This window comes from Chelonia mydas, chromosome 13 (assembly GCF_015237465.2).
Source record: "Chelonia mydas isolate rCheMyd1 chromosome 13, rCheMyd1.pri.v2, whole genome shotgun sequence".
In the NCBI taxonomy this organism is placed as follows: Eukaryota; Metazoa; Chordata; order Testudines; family Cheloniidae; genus Chelonia; species Chelonia mydas.
Window position 1 is genome coordinate 15,723,786 of NC_051253.2, and position 15,904 is coordinate 15,739,689.

The following is a 15,904-nucleotide window of genomic DNA, read 5'->3' on the forward strand; positions in this document are numbered from 1 at the left end:
GACCATGAAATCTGGTCTTCTGTGTGCTTTTACCCTATACTATACAGATTTCATGGGGGATACCAACGTTTCTCAAATACAGGATTCTGACCCAAAAGGGAGTTGCAGGGGGGTGACAGAGTTATTTTAGGAGGATCATGGTATTGCCACCCTTACTTCTGCGCTGACTTCAGAGCTGGGCATTGATTGATTGGGGATTGATCCTGCTTTGAGCAGGGGATTGGACTAGATGACCTCCTAAAGTCCCTTCCAATCTTGATATTCTATGAGTGCGGCGGCTGTTGGCCAGGCGCCCAGCTCTGAAGGCAATGCCCCTCCAGCAGCAGCGCAGAAGTAAGTGTGGCAATACCATACCATACCACTCTTACTTCTGTGCTGCTGCCTTCAGAGCTGGGAAGCTGGACAGTGGTGATTGCTGACTGAGGGCCCAGCTCTGCAGGCAGCAGCACAGAAGTAAGGGTGGCAATACCATACTATGCCATCCTTACTTCTCTGCGCTGCTCTGTCTTCAGAGCTGGGCTTCTGTCCAGCAGCTGCTGCTCTCCAGCTGCCCAGCTTCGAAGGCAGCGCCACCACGAGCAGCAGCACAGAAGTAAGGGTACTGCAACTCCCCCTACAATAACCCTGCAGCCCCCCAAAACTCCTCTTTGGGTCAGGATCCCTACAATTACAAAACTGTGAAATTTCAGATTTAAATATCTGAAATAATGAAATTTATGGTTTTTAAAAAAAATCCTATGACCATGAAATTGACCAAAATACACCATGAATTTGGTAGAGCCCTACACATGATTAAGCTTCCAGCAAAAAATTTTGCTTTGGAATTTTTCATATTTAGTTTCATCCCAGAGGAGAATTATTTTTGAAATTTGAGGAATATTCATTTAGCCTTTGTTTCCACTCATTGAACTGTATATCATGGTATAAGAAAATCATGACCTCTTTTGAGGCTTTATTACATTCAACACAAAAGTCTTTAAGAAATAGCTATGGACAAGTGAGAATGGCGTACTGAGCATGTGCAGTACATATTGATTTCACTGCAGCTATTGGTATATATATATAACATATCCTTGGCTATTTCAAATGCTCATTTAAAGGAGGTATTAAAGGGGTTACTGTGTATGATGGCCTGCCTTCTCGGCCATTGGTGCCTCCAGTTTTAGACTTCCTGTACATTTAATTATATTGTGCCATACAGACTGGACAACTTTTGATATTAGTTTCTAGGGCACATCAGAAAGGTCGATTCCTGCTTTGTGTATTTACATGTTTGCGTGGTCAAATAAATGAGCAACTTTTTTTAAAATCACAAACCTACATTATTGTGACATTTTAGTTCAGGTTCTAAACTAGGGGTGCGCAAATTTTTTGGCCCGAGGGCCACATTGGGGTTCCAAAACTGTATGGGGGACCGGGTAGGGAAGGCTGTGCCTCCCCAAACAGCCTGGGCCCCGCCCTCTCCCACTTTCCACCCCCTGACTGCCCCCCTCAGAACCCCCAACCCATCCAACCCCCCTGCTCCTTGTTCCCTAACTGCCCCCCCCCTCCCGGGACCCCACCTCCTATCCAAACCCCCTTGTTCCCCGTCCTCTGACCCCCCCCCCCCCGAACCTCCGCCCCATCCAACCGCTTCCTGTCCCTTATCCAACCCCCTGGCCCCGCCCCAGCCCCCTTACCATGCAGCTCAGAGCAGCATGTCTGGCAGTTACGCTGCCTGGCTGGAGCTAGATGCGCTGCCCTGCATGAGCGCGCAGCCCCGCCGCCCAGAGCGCTGCCTGTGTGGCTGCGGGGGAGGGGCGTGGGGCTAGCCTCCCGGGCCAGGGGCTCAGGGGCCGGGCAGGCCGGTCCCACTGGCTGGATGTGGCCTGCGGGCCGTAGTTTGCCCACCTCTGTTCTAAACGCAAGTCAGGAAATTCAAAGTTACAGTTCCCAACTAAACGAAAATTTGGCCGTGTTGCACAGTAAATTAAAACAAGAACATTATTAACATTACATATGCTTACTAGAAGTTGGTAAGGAAATAGATAATTCCTGTTCAAACTGTGCAGTTAGTATACACATCCACTAGGTGGAGCTTCTGGTACCAGTGGAAAATTCCAGAAATCAAGAAAGACTGAAAAGTGTGAGTTAGAACAGGGGTTCTCAACCTATTTCTTTCTGAAGCCCCCTCAACATGCTGTAAAAATTCCATGGCCCATCTGTGCCACAACAGCTGTTTTTCTGCATATAAAAGCCAGGGCCAGCATTAGGGGGTAGCAGGCAGGGCAATTGCCCGGGGCCCTGTGAGGCTAAGTTGCTCAGGCTTTGGCTTTCTGCCATGGGCCCTAACAAGTCTAATGCCAGCCCTGCTTGGTGGACCCCCTGAAACGTGCACGTGGCCCCCCAGTGGGCCCTGGACCCCTGATCGAGAACCACTGAGTTAGAATATCCCTGTCTGATGGGCAGGGGATGAGAGAGAGATTTTTAACCTAAAAAGGGGAATGAAGAGGAAGAGATCTCAGCTGTACGGTTGATACTTCTGTCATTAGAACCTTGGCTGCCTTTCATTAGAGTTCTTTATGTATGATGGGAACCTGGAGACCCTTATGCAAGAGCAGCCAACATGAAGCTGGACTGTAAGCCCAAAGAGATAAGAGACAGTGAACTTCGCGAGCATTGGCTCATTATTGCTGTTCCTGTGGTCTTAGGCAGGGAAATGTAGTGTGCATAAGAATTTCCTGCACAGGGATTTTTATAGGTGTGCTGTAAAACCATGCTGTAGATGAACTCTCCATCACTTCTCCTGCCCCCCAGCCCCCCGGGGAATATATACTTGGTTATATAAACAGTTAAAATGGGAAACTGAACAACTTCACATTGGTCAGGGAAGCAGTGCTAACAGTCATTTTGTTTAGAGAGCCAGACAACCTGAATTTTTGTGATTAGCTAATTTAAAATATCCAGTTTCTGATACAGCATTTCTTAAATAGTATATTCTGAATATTTAAAAAAAAAATTTTTTTTAGGAGTTGGACTTTCCAGTAGTGGAGAAACTGATTTAGTTGGGTGGGAGGAGGTGGGATTTGACTGTACATAATGAAGTAAACTGTACAAAGTAAACAAACTGAACAAATAAAGAAATAATTGTTTCTTACTTTGTTATAGTGATATTTGGTATTGAAACTAGCACATATAAAATTTTCAGAAGGTATGTGATGTCTTTTTCAAGTTTTCATTCTATAAAAGCAGCTAGCATAGTCTCAGTCCAACTGTGGACACAGCCTGTGAGCACATATGATATGTCTACACTGCATTTGGATTGTGTGGTTAGACATACCATGCTAGCTTTTTCTAGTTTGCACAGGTGCCAATAGCAGTGAAGCCGTGGCAGCATGGGATTCAGTGAGGCCTACCTGCCCAAGTACAAGTCTGGGTATGCACTTGGGTGTCTAGCCCACACTGAAGTCTGTGCTGCCTATTCACTGCTATTGGTGTCAGGGCTAGCTAGACTAAAGGTAGGTCAGGTATGTCTGAATGTGCTGCAATTAGAACTTTGATTGCAACATAGATATACATGTAGTTAGGACCATCACACTAATCTCAGGGCTTCACTATGGTGTTAACTCGAGGTATAACTCCAGTCACCCTTAACCTGACTCCCCTCCACACGCACAGATCTTTAGTTTGAGTTAAGTTGTGCTTTACTTGAGCTTGCTGGCTCATCAGGGTTGATACTCAAGTGCTGCTGCTGCTGTTTGAGCTAGTAATGCAGTGAGGATGCAGCTATAGGCTACAGCTGGAGTTAGTATAATTCATTATCTGCTAATCCCCTCATTCTGCAAATCTATTTGCTCTGTGTAGTTTGAGTGCAGTGTGGTTCATAGTGTGTCCACTCTTGAGCTAGGTTAGCTTGAGTAGAGTAACTCGTTAACTGTAGCAGTGAAAGCAAGCCCTTGTTTAAGGATCGATCTACCATGAGTGAACTCCTACCAGCTGACAAGCTGAGTACAGTATCTGTTTGTGACAGAGTGGGGGTGAAATAGGTGCTTTTGTTGTCCATAAAGAAATTACCACGAGTGTAGTGTGTTTTATATTGAAAACCAATCTCCTTCATAGGTTTATAGCTGTTACTGGAAAAGTGAAACATCAGTGGTGACTCTCTAGAAGTGGTGTGCACCAGTAAATCCCATTGGTTTCACAGGGAGCTGTGGGTGCTCAGCACCTCTGAAAGTCGGCTGGAGCTGTTTTACTACCATGTGAGGAGTAGTCTGACAGAGGGAAAATGAAGTATTTAATGTAAACAAATGGTGGCTGTGTCAGGATTCAGACCATTTATTCCTCTCAGTGCAGGAACAAAGCTATCCAGAAGCCACACTTACCTTTTCAGGGAGGTTTCTGTGTCAGCTTTTCTTTCTCTGCCACTTCTCTTTCTGGCTTTTGTCACTGTTTTTTTTTCTCTGTGATGTCCCTGACCCTGCTGTGTTTTTTCCTTATTTTATCTTGGCTTTCTCTCCCATCTCTCTCTATTCTGTCCCCCAGGCTCTTGGTGCTGTTTCTGCCTGCTGGTCAAATCCGCGTGGCTCAACTGCTATGGAATGTTCAGGTGCCAGTGTTCCAGCCCCCTCCTGGTAAACAGGCATCTCCCATCATTCACCTTGTGGTGTGCAGAGCACAATAGGATACATGGCTGAATAGTTCATAAGCACAAGGAGGTTGCATTTCTCTTACTGGGGGAGCCATAATTTAATATTTTCAGAATAGTATGTTCAAAAATCTCAACTATAATGTTGTATTAACAGTCTTTTATTCATTCTACTTTCATGGCTGGCTTCTCAGAGCATGCTACTGCACATAATTAACTAAGGGGGTCTTTGGAAAGAGACCATATTTAAAATGTACATTGACTAGTGAAGCCAGAGAAAAAAGTGGAGTCTCATAGGAAACTAACATGTTTTACTTCTTTGAACTAAGAAGCATGCAACTGCAGCCAGTTCTGATACATGCTATTGTGTTGTACTTTTTATATCTCAACCAATAATTCCCTTTTACTCGTAATAAAGTGTCAGTAAAATGAGACTCTGCTATTGGAGAAAACTTTTCACGATTTTTAAAATTCAGAAAAATGCCAGAGGCTTGATGATCATGATTTGTACCATGTAGAGTAACTAGTTTCAGTCTTTGGGGGTGGACTTGTTTGACCCTGGTACAGAATGAAGTGCCTTGCTTTGCTCAGTGATCACATCTTCAGGTTGATGTAGTAATTGTAACTGATGTGCTCCAAACAGGTCTCAGCCAGGCAGGTAGTTTATATAATTGGTCTTCAGGTGGAAAAGAGGAATAGGAAGTGATCGGGACTTGACAGAAATGCAAAGGACTGACTATTCATTCTGTCCAGTCCTCTGTCAGAAAAGTAATCCAGTATGGCAGGGAAATAAATTGATTGTTTATAGTAAAAATATTTTTCAAATAAAATAACTCAGTTCCCCCAATCTTAGTCAATAGCCCAGTTTACTAGTATGTAATGTAAATCTCTTCTTTAGAATGTAAATTCTGAGGTTTTTAAAACAATAGTTAAATTTTAAGTCTTTGCTTTAAACTTATGTATTGAATACATTATATTGTGTCATATCAGCCCATTAAAGTTTTATTTCCATAATAAACTTAGTCCACAAATTTCCAGAAACTTAATCCAGTTCCTGTAGTGGTGCCAATACTTTATTAGGGTGTGGATGTTGTCAGAAAGTTTTGAAATCCATGAGATTATCACTTGAATCAAACAACTCATGGGGAAAATCTGGTAAACTTTTTCTCCTCTGTCTGAAAAGCTCTAATAAGTTAATGGTCAACTAAAAGATATTTTGGAAGCTTTGATGGATTTGTTCACTCCTGGTTCCCTACACTGAAGTTACCTGTCTTGTTCTGCTTCAAAACCTGCCTAAAATAGAAGTACATTGATTCTTTTATTAACATGAATGAGTGAGATGAATTAAAGTGCAGCAAATGGATTATAGAACATAGTCTAATACATTCCAACACCCAGGATAATCTACTTCACATCTTAGTACCAGCAGATACGAACCTAAATGAGACTGCTCATCTGAATCTTGCCCTACTGAATATATTTCCTCATGGTTGTGGTTGACAGCCGTATTACCCTGGGCTATATGATCTCCTAAAACCCTAGATTGCAAGATGGGTCTGTATTTGGATGGAAACCCTCCAAGGAGAAAACAGGTACAGTTGGTGACTCAGTAGTGGCACTTCACCTCTTCATCAGGAATGAATCATGGCTGTAGAGGCACTGTCATGCTGAAGGTGCTGTATTTCAGATGAGATGTAAAACTGGAAGCCATAACTGCTTGTGAGATCAAAAGATGGCATGTGAATAGCAGTGTTAGTTCTGGTATCCTGGTGGAATTCCAGTTTGGGTAATTGAGTTCTGAATATCAAAATATTCTACTATAGTGTCAACTAGAGGAATTTTTTGCTTAAAATTTAAAACCTGCTAAAATGTTTTGAAACTTTGCCAATGAAGGAAGGCTGCTGGGTTAAACTCTAGCAGTACCTCTATTTCAGTCGTGATACCTGTATGTATGATTCATAATGGGCATTAGTCCTTCATGATGAAACATAATTTATAAATGTAAAACTTATCCTTATTACATTCTTATCTCTTGTCTTTAACACTTTGTTTTGTACAGCAGGATATGAGCCTTCTCCTATGTCCGGGCTTTGGCCTCACACAGTAGGTGTAATATAATCGCTGAGGTGGGCGTTCTGCAAGGAGAATTATTTTTGGAGGCTTTTGCATGAAACTTGCCCAATGAGTCTGAGACACCCAAGCACCATTAATTTTGGAGGTAAATGCCTCATAATATGTACTGAATAGAAATGGGAAGAGTTTGAAGTATGGGCAAAAAAATTGAGGGAATGGGCTAAATGTGTAGAATTTGGCAATTTTACACTTAAAGGAACACCAACTTGAAATCTAGATACATTTAAAAAAAGTAAATTTTCAGGTACCACACCTGTGTTTGAGTCACCCTGACTGTTTTCTTGGTTTTACAGTTAATTTACTGGCTCTCTACAAAATGTTTTCCCTTCTTCTTGTGTATAAAAACACACACAGAAGGGGAAGCTGATTACACAGGTAAATGGTGAAGCTGATTGTCAAAGTACTGTCATGCACAAAGTAAAAAAACTGGAAGAAATATATTCATCTCAATTGTATAGTAAACTTAGCTGTCACTTGTAATGCGTAGATAAAATAATCCTGAGAAAAATGTGATTGAGTGTCCCTTTAAGTGAAGTTATTCCTTAGTTTTACAAGGTATATGTTACTTTTAAATGACAACTTCATTGTTTATAACTCATTGGAAGCTTGTAAATGAAATGTTTAAAAACATTTTCAATCATTTCCACATAAATTACTCTGAAAAGTGTGCTGAGTAGCTGGGCTCTGTATAATGGGAGGAACGTAGGGGGAAGAGAGAAGGTCACTTATTTAAAAGGGAAAAAAAATTTACTTTCCAAATGGATAGAAGGAAAAAAGTAAAATTTTAACTCTACCAACCTTTACAGCAGCCTTATTCAGTTTCATGTGATATTTAGATTAGTCTAAGGTTTCTTCATAATATCTGTTGGAATAAAATCAAAGTACTGATGAAATGCTAAAGATAAAGTACACTGAAAATTGTATTGAATAAATAAAGTTTGGATTAGTAAACAACAATAGTGTAGTGCTGGTTTACAACCAATGGAGAAATTAAATCTGTTTTAAAGATTTGCAATTTGAGAATTGCACCAATGCTTGTCCTGTATGCTGATTGAATCCTCGTTGTGCTGTTAAGTATTTTTTGAGAAATAACTACCTAATAGAGAAACTACTAAAAAGAGAGGGTGCTGCAAAGTGAAATGTAGCACAATCAATTAATAGAAAAATGCACATAATTTGGTAAACAGAGATTACCTCTCTCCACGTCTTGATTTGAGTGAAGTTGGAAGTTGTTATAGATGTTAACAAGGGCTTGTCTACACTGCGACGCTGTCCACAAAACTTTTGTCTTTCACGGGTACTTTAAAAAGCCCCCCCAAGAAAGACAAAAGTTTTACCGACGCAAGTGGCAGTGTGAATGTGGTGCTCCTGCCGACAAAGGTCATGCCACTCCCGGGGCTGGAAGTATTTTGTTGGCAAAAGTGCTGACAAAATACCGACAGAGCATTTACACTGTGTCGACACAGTCTTGTTGCTAAAAGCTGCGTAGTGTAGACAAGCCCCAACAAACCAGTTTTTATGTAGATCAGACTTTGTTGGGGTGGGCAAACTTTTTGGTCCGAGGGCCACATCGTGGTTGCAAAACGGTATGGAGGGCCGGGTAGGGAAGGCTCTGCCTCCGCAAACAGCCTGGCCCCCACCCCCTGTCCACCTCCTGACTGCCCCCCTCAGAACCCTCAACCCTTCCAACCCCCCCCGCTCCTTGTCCCCTGACTACCTCAACCCCTATTCACACCCCCGCCCCCTGACAGGCGCCCCCTGCCCCGAACCTGCGCCCCATCCAACTGTCCCCTGACTGCCCCCCGGGACCTCCTGCCCCTTATCCAACCCCGTTCCCCATCCAACCCCGTTCCCCCTCCAACCCCCCCCACTTACCACTCAGAGTGGCAGAACAGGCTTATTTGAAAGCCTGGGAGCTGGGCGGGTGCAAGCCGCGCTGCCGCATAGCTGCAGGGGAGGGGGAACAGCGTGGGAGTAGCCGGGGGCTAGCCTCCCTGGCCGGGAGCTCGGACTGGGCAGGACGGTCCCACGGGCTATAGTTTGCCTACCTCTGCTTTAGGTAGATCATCAAGACAGACATCCTACAAACACAGTAGACTCTATATAGATAATGTATTGGCTAGTCCATTTCAATTATGCTTGACTTGGTATGCTAAACCTTTGTCACTAGCATTTTTGATTAACCCCCACCAACTCTGGATTAGTATGTGTCTGCTGTTGTAGAGATGACAGGAAAAGACTACATAATGTGAAATACCTAATATGTGAGAGAGTGGTAGGCTTTTTTCAAATTCACTATAAAAATCTGGAGGTCTTTCCCCTCTAACGTAGATCAGCTGGGGTATATAACCTTTTGAATGTTTGCATTGCAATGGTATAGTCTGCATTGTACTTTGCAGACACAGCAAAAGCTCCTGCCCTGAGTAGTTTACAACTGATTTAACTAAATACAATTCAGTCATCTAGAAGGATACGTGAAAATGGACTTCAAGTAGAGGGAATATACTTTTGCACAGGAAAAGGGAGGTGTTCCAAGATTAGGGTCTGTTATGAAATAATAGACTGTCAAGTTTTCTCTGTAGGAGTGGTTGTGGAACAAGATGGAACATTGCATGAAACCAATAGTGTCCATGGGCTGCACCTCCATATTAAAGGTGAGGGTCATAGAGACTATATTTTAAACTGCTTGAGTTGCACTTAGTTTTGGGCCTTAACTTTGGGCATCCAATGTTGAACCTAATAATTCACCTGTTTTACCTGCTAGAATGTCTTCACTGAGTATTTAGGCCACAGCTGGATTATGGAGCTGAAGAGTTGCAACTAGAAAAGCAAAACTGAGACTTTTTTCAAAATGTGTAAAGATTTAGAGCAAGGTCTTTTTAGTATAGCTGTAGTAGTATAAATTCTCTCTGTGGTCTCTCTTGCTGTTCTGACCTTTTAAAATGCAGGTGTTAAAATATTTGCGAATATGTTAGATGTGAAGCTGGGAGACAAGCTTCCAAATAAAAATCCATCTGTTCAAAAAGTTTGGTTGTAGTGGTGCCTCTTATTGTCAAAAACAGCTTGATGTCATGGTGCATCCCAGGGAAATGTCAGATTTGTTCTTCCTGTGTAACACAGTAACTTGCTTATAAAAACATGTTTTCTTAGGTAAATAAGATGGGACTTATTCCAACTCCGACTAAGTCGTCTTTACATTAATAGGGTGTACAAGATTGGCTGTTTGAGTGCAGGTGCATACAGATTACGCTTTGCATTATTCCCAAAAAGTGCAGTGGCAGAGACGACTATTAGGGCATACAAGTATTTGCAGACTTGCCCATCTCTTGTGTGTACACAGATCTGACACTTTCTTTTGCAGTTCATCACACTAATCCAAGTCACTGAAGTGCTCAAATGTTTCCATACTTTTGTACAAAAGTAAAATAGTCACAGCATAGAGAGGAAGAATCACCCAAATATGTTCATGGAAAGAGTCAAAATTATATACATATAATTTGTAATGTCACCCAGAAGCATAGTTATTGGTTTTCATGTTGCAGCCTCAATTTTGGGGAGGGAAAATAGCATTTTAGGGAAGTCGTCCTTAGTGTGAAGTTACCAGTGTACACTTTAAAAAATTATCTAAGAGGCTCAGTATTTTTAAATGGTGAGTCTAAGAAGTGTTGCAGTGTCTCATAAAATATCCATTTAATTGGTAGAAATAAATAGCAGTGCACAGTAGATAAGCAAGAAATTGCTTCCCTCTTGTTTAAAATCACATTTTTTTAAGTCTCATGTGATTATCCTTTCTATCCAGTATTATAAAAATGACTTGCAACGTTAATAAAATCCCAACTCTGCATTTGTGAGCTGGCAAAGGAATTGAGCTTGAGGAGAATCTGGCCCTCTGGAGTGCTCAGTTCGATACTCAATCAGTTTAAATCCTCTGCTGTTTCAAAATATAGAGCCCTTTGATAAAGGGATGGTATCATGTGTAAGTTGGATGTTTATTTGCTCTCATTTTTACAGCTTTGGATGTTGCTGTGTTTGTTCTTGCAGGACTGGTGGGCTTCTGTGCTACCTAGAGGATATTGACAACAGTAAACACTTTTCAGGAGGGCTCATGTTAACGTGTCATCCATGGAACAATACTCCTTCTCAACTGATAGTAAATAGTAACACAGCAGTGATAGTTTGGAAAGACAGGAAGTCAGAAATGAATTAAATTCCATCTCATTATCTACCAGTTTTCTGTCTTCACAGTAATTGACTTAGGGCCGAAGATTTAGGCTCAGATTTTCAAAGCCACTGGCTAGGCATCCAAATTGTCTAGGCAGCTTTGAAAACCTCAGCCCTAATGTCCAAATCAGTGATTGCCTTTAATTTTTATTTGTGCTTTAACATTTGAGATTAAGTCGTAAGTAGGTGAGAAACCCTAGTATTGCTGCTATTACATTGCATTTTGTGTTTTTCCTTAAATATGGCATCATACTGGTTTTAACTTGTACAGAACATTTTATTATAGCATTAGCTATTTCCAGATAAACTAGCTGAGGCCTGGGTGGGCAAACTTTTGGCCTGAGGGCCACATCGGGGAATAGAAATTGTATGTGGGGCCATGAACACTCACAAAATTGGGGTTGGGGTGCAGGAGGGGGTGAGGGCTCTGGTTGGGGGTGCGGGCTCTGGGGTGGGGCTGGGGATGAGAGGTTTGAGGTGCAGGAGGGTGCTCCAGGCTGGGATCAAGGGGTTTGGAGAGTGGGAGGGGGATCAGTGTTGGGGCGTGGGGAGAGGCTCAGGGGTGCAGACTCTGAGCAGCGCTTACCTCAAGCAGCTCCCGGAAGCAATGGCATGTCCCTTCTCCGGCTCCTACATGTGGAGTGGCCCCCGACCCTTGGTGCAGGGCCATGCAGCTGCTTCCGGGAGCTGTGTGGTGCGGATGCCAACCCGGCGCCAAGCCACATGGTGCGGCTCCTGACCTGGCACCCTGGCTGGATCGCCGAAGCGGGGCAAGCCCCAGACCCCGCTCCCCAGTGGGAGCTTGCAGGCCAGCTTAAAACGGCTTGCAGGCCGTAGTTTGCCCACCCCTGAGCTAAGTTAAAGGGCTTGAATTTTTTTGAGTTGTAGGGGTAGGGTAAGGAAAGTTGCTTGCTGTGACAACTGACTTGAAAAATACTTGTTTTTTTAATTAATTGGCAATATTCTGCCCTAACACTACTTTTCTCTGACACCTTGCCAGCCCCCACTCTGAAGGCTTTCCCTGCACAACAAATGCACAGCTCTGGGAGCCATCTGCCAGGAAAACTCAGTACCACTATGAATTAACAAATGTACTCAAGCTACATTTATTTTCATGCATTTGCTTTACATTCTGTTGCTTCCCTTTGCTCTCTTTTTATTTCTTTCTCATTCTTCCTTCCTAATTTTGGTTTCTGATGCCAGAACAGCACTTCCTTGTTATCTTCCTTTTCTTGATTAATTCTGTTTTCCAGTCAGTCTAGTCTGTGCTCCATTGGCAGCTGTGTAGTAAAATTTAGAATTATGGTGCACAGAAATCACAAAGGGATTGAGACAGCCAAAGAGAGCTGCACAAGAAAGGAGTGAAAACTTATCTGTGATTTTGACTTTACATTTTATTTATTTATTTATTTATTTTAAAAAAGCATGTTTGGTTCCATACTGGGCAAATACTTCAGTGTCCATTTTGAAAAGCATTGGGGTATCTAACGCTTCGGTATTTCAAAATTTGAGATTTTTAAATAGAAGTAAAATATTCTTAGATTCAATTTTTGTATAGTGCTTTAAAGGACTTTTTGTTTGGAAAAGTGCACTTTCGCAAAGTAGCTCCTTGCAAATTAAGTTCTGGATGTGCAGATAACTTGCTGGAATGTCTAGGTTCATACATGTAGAAGCTTATCTGGCAATTCCAAATATGCTGGTAATTGTAGTCTTCCAAGTGGCATAAACTGACCTCTTATTAATGAGGAGATGGTAAAATTTTGGATTAGTAATGCTTTGATGAAGTGATAAAGTTTCACCATGAGGAAAAGCTTGGGTTATCTTGGTTCCTTTGTGCAGGAATGGTTTCTTGTAAAATTATCCCTTTGTGATTGTTTATAGGTCTTACCACAACATTTCTGAAAAGATCGTGGAATTACGGACACTAATAATTTACTGTGTTTATTGGTATAGAACAGTACTCATATAAAATGTCTCCTCCTTTAAGGGCAATGAAGCCCTGGATCATCAAACCATTATTAAGTTAATCTTCTGAATAACTTTCAAAAATGTCAGTCTCTCATTCTTCTGTTTTTCAGGTACACCTGACTGGGTGAAGTTCTCAGGTCAGAGGAAATATTGTCCTCTTTTAAAAAGTGACAAAATTTGCTCAGTGTCAGAAGTGTAGTATTCTCTGAATAGTCACTTTTCAACCTCAAGGGGCAATTTTTCTTATGAAATAGAGAAACTCTGTTCAGTTTGATTATATTCAGAGTCTATAAAATGACTGTACAGGAGTAACAGAGATGATGGACTCAGAGATTCTTCTCTGTAAAAGGCCTGGTTATTGTAGACTCGCTGGAAAGTGGGGCTTTTCTCATTCTGGAGTAGAAACTAGTTCATTCTGGGATTAAATTAAGAGGGAAGCTTCTTAGCAAGAGGGTATGTGGTGAAGCTTCCTCTTTCCTCTTTCCTCTTCTCCTTTGTGTGAGAAAGAAGCACCTGTGGCAACTTGGAGTACATTCCCTGGACACATGCATTCCTGTGGGTTCTTACCTTTCTGGTTGTGAATATTGGTTATTTTTAGAGCCTTGTGACACTCTTTTATTTATTTACTTATCTATAGATATATAGATATAAAATGTCAGGGTGTAATATATGTATATATAAAAGAAAGTGTCATGAGGCTCTAAAAATAGCCTCTCTCTCTCTCTCAGAATTTTGGGAATTTTGTTACTTTGTTTTATTCGGGGGTGGGGGGGTGGTGGGAGGGTTGCCACCAGTGCGGGGAGGGGAGAGTGCTGACACCCAAGAGGGTTGGGAGGCCCCGGGGGCTGTTGCAGAGTGAACCTGACCCACACTCACTCCACAGCGGCAGCAGTTCTTTGGGGCTGGTCCCTGCTCTGGGTGTTGCAGCCTGACGCATGCATCACAGCTGTGCTCAGGTTTGGCCCAGCTGTCCCTCTTTCACCAGGTTGCAATGCCAATCACTTAAATTTTGTCTGACTACCCCTTGTCATGACAGAGAGGCAGGCAGCTGGACCAAACCTGAGTAAAGTTGCCACACCTTGAGTGGGGAGCCGGACAAAGCCCCGGGGGAAAGAAGCATCAGGAGCTACTGCTGATGGATGAGTTTTTCATTTTTAGTTTTGTATGTTTTGTTCTGAATTTGTGGAAAATGGGGCTCTAGGTATGAAGCAAGGGACTTTTGCCTTCCAAGGAAAACCATTAGCGTTTTCTAATACTGTGTAAAACATTGACTTTTCAGTCCTTGTCTATACTGAGTGTTAACACATAGTGTTAGTTAACATTTTCTAATACATAGTATTTTTCCTGGTAGTCTTGCAAAAACCCTCTATTTTTCCATTGCTTTGAAGTGATTGTCTGGGTTGCTACCTGTCACATGGTACCTGGTTTGCTAAGGGGATTGGATTACATAGCTACCTTAGTTTGGAGGTGTGAAATTCACAGTTTTATACCATACAGTGAAGGTGATTATTCTTGTTAAAGGCTAACATATGGTTTAAAAGTTACCAGGCAAAGAAAAGTAAATTAACTTAATAGAGGAGGCTGTGCAATCTGCAACAGTTTAGATTGTTTTAAAATGGCCACTACATGTCTGCAGCTGCCTCTTCATCTGGAATTTAAAGAGCCAGGAAGAGGAGCTGAAGGTCACTTGGGGTCTGTTTGCAGAAGAGTGAGTAGATCTAAATACTAGAATACTTAAATGAGGAATTTGAGCTGCCAGTATCATGAAGAGTACAGGAGTGGTTTAAAATTCCTCTTATGAGTAAACTCAGTTTGCCTACTAAGAGCTGTTTTATTTTTTTTAATCTTTTTTGCTCTTGTCATGTGTCCGTAGAAAGTGGAGTAACTTTGTGGTCTTCTGCATCTAGGGTATTCATACTGTTAATTCCTCTGGCAATGAAGCAAAACTCTTCCATAATTTTTATAATTCTGTTTTTGTTCAGAGCCCTGGTGTACACACCTCCCTGTGATCCAGAAAGTAATTAAAGATGTTATGCAATATTTTTCATAGCATTTTAATAATTTTTCTGATATAGTTTGGTTGACAAGCTTATAAAACTGTAAGAGCAGATAGCTAGGAATTGTACCCCAAATGCTGCATTGTGTGAAATTTATATTTAGGGTCACTTTGCAGTGAAGCAAAAGTAATCCTCCATTGAGGTCTGTTCAGAGTTGCAACAGGTCTGGTCTAAAACCCTTTGAAGGCACTGGAAAGGCTCCCATTGAGGACAACAGGCTTTGTATTAGCCCCAATATCAGTTGACCTTATTGCAACCATTAGCTAAGTACTCAGGAGTTTGGGTGCCACCTTCAAAAGGAGAAGTAACTAATTTATAGCTAAACAATTCACCCCATGTCACAGGCTGGCCCAGTTCCCCTTGCTGGACAGACACCAGATTGTTGTGAATAGACTGAGCCACTGGATCACATGTACTTCTAAGCCCCCAGAATCGCTATTCTTAGCTCTAGGTCTCTTATGGGACACTTCCAGGTTCAGACCCTGTCTCTGCCACCCTTCCTTGGGACGTGGGGCTCCCCAGCCCGGCTGCTATAAATTCCAAAACCAGCAACTCCAGTTGCTTATACATGCTCTCTGAATTCCATTTCATTGTAGGCATGCTCAGCTTCTTGATTAACTCCTTCAGGGACACTGTGTCAGGTAAGTAAGGAATACAGGCTTATCAAAGGAAATTATTAGCCGTAATCGCTCTTAAAGTACTAGAAAGTTAGTGATCGTTGCAAAATCCCAACTAGCCCTGAGATACTCCTTCCCCTCCCCCCAATAAAAATATGATGTAACCCTTTCTGAGTCCAGTCAGGTCTGCCTAGCCTGAAAGACTGATCATTCTGCATCCTCTTCTCTCTTGAGCCTGGTCTTCCAGCATGTTGTGGTGAATGACCCTCTTGCTCAGGGAGAGC

General features: G+C 42.2%; 1 protein-coding gene across 5 annotated transcripts in view; it reads left to right on the forward strand.

The window, feature by feature from the left end:
• The window catches only part of LOC102947588 (activity dependent neuroprotector homeobox), a 43,562-nt gene that overhangs the window by 7,379 nt on the left and 20,279 nt on the right, over positions 1-15,904 (forward strand). For 2 of the 5 annotated variants that reach the window (XM_037877257.2, XM_007059748.4), the window contains exons 2-3: positions 6,684-6,842; positions 9,340-9,411. In XM_037877257.2, the coding sequence (XP_037733185.1) occupies positions 6,806-6,842; positions 9,340-9,411 (109 nt within the window). In that variant the 5' untranslated portion in view covers positions 6,684-6,805. The remainder of the gene's footprint in view (positions 1-6,683; positions 6,843-9,339; positions 9,412-15,904) is intronic. The other 3 variants (XM_037877258.2, XM_027822235.3, XM_043527374.1) reach the window with 3 other exon arrangements.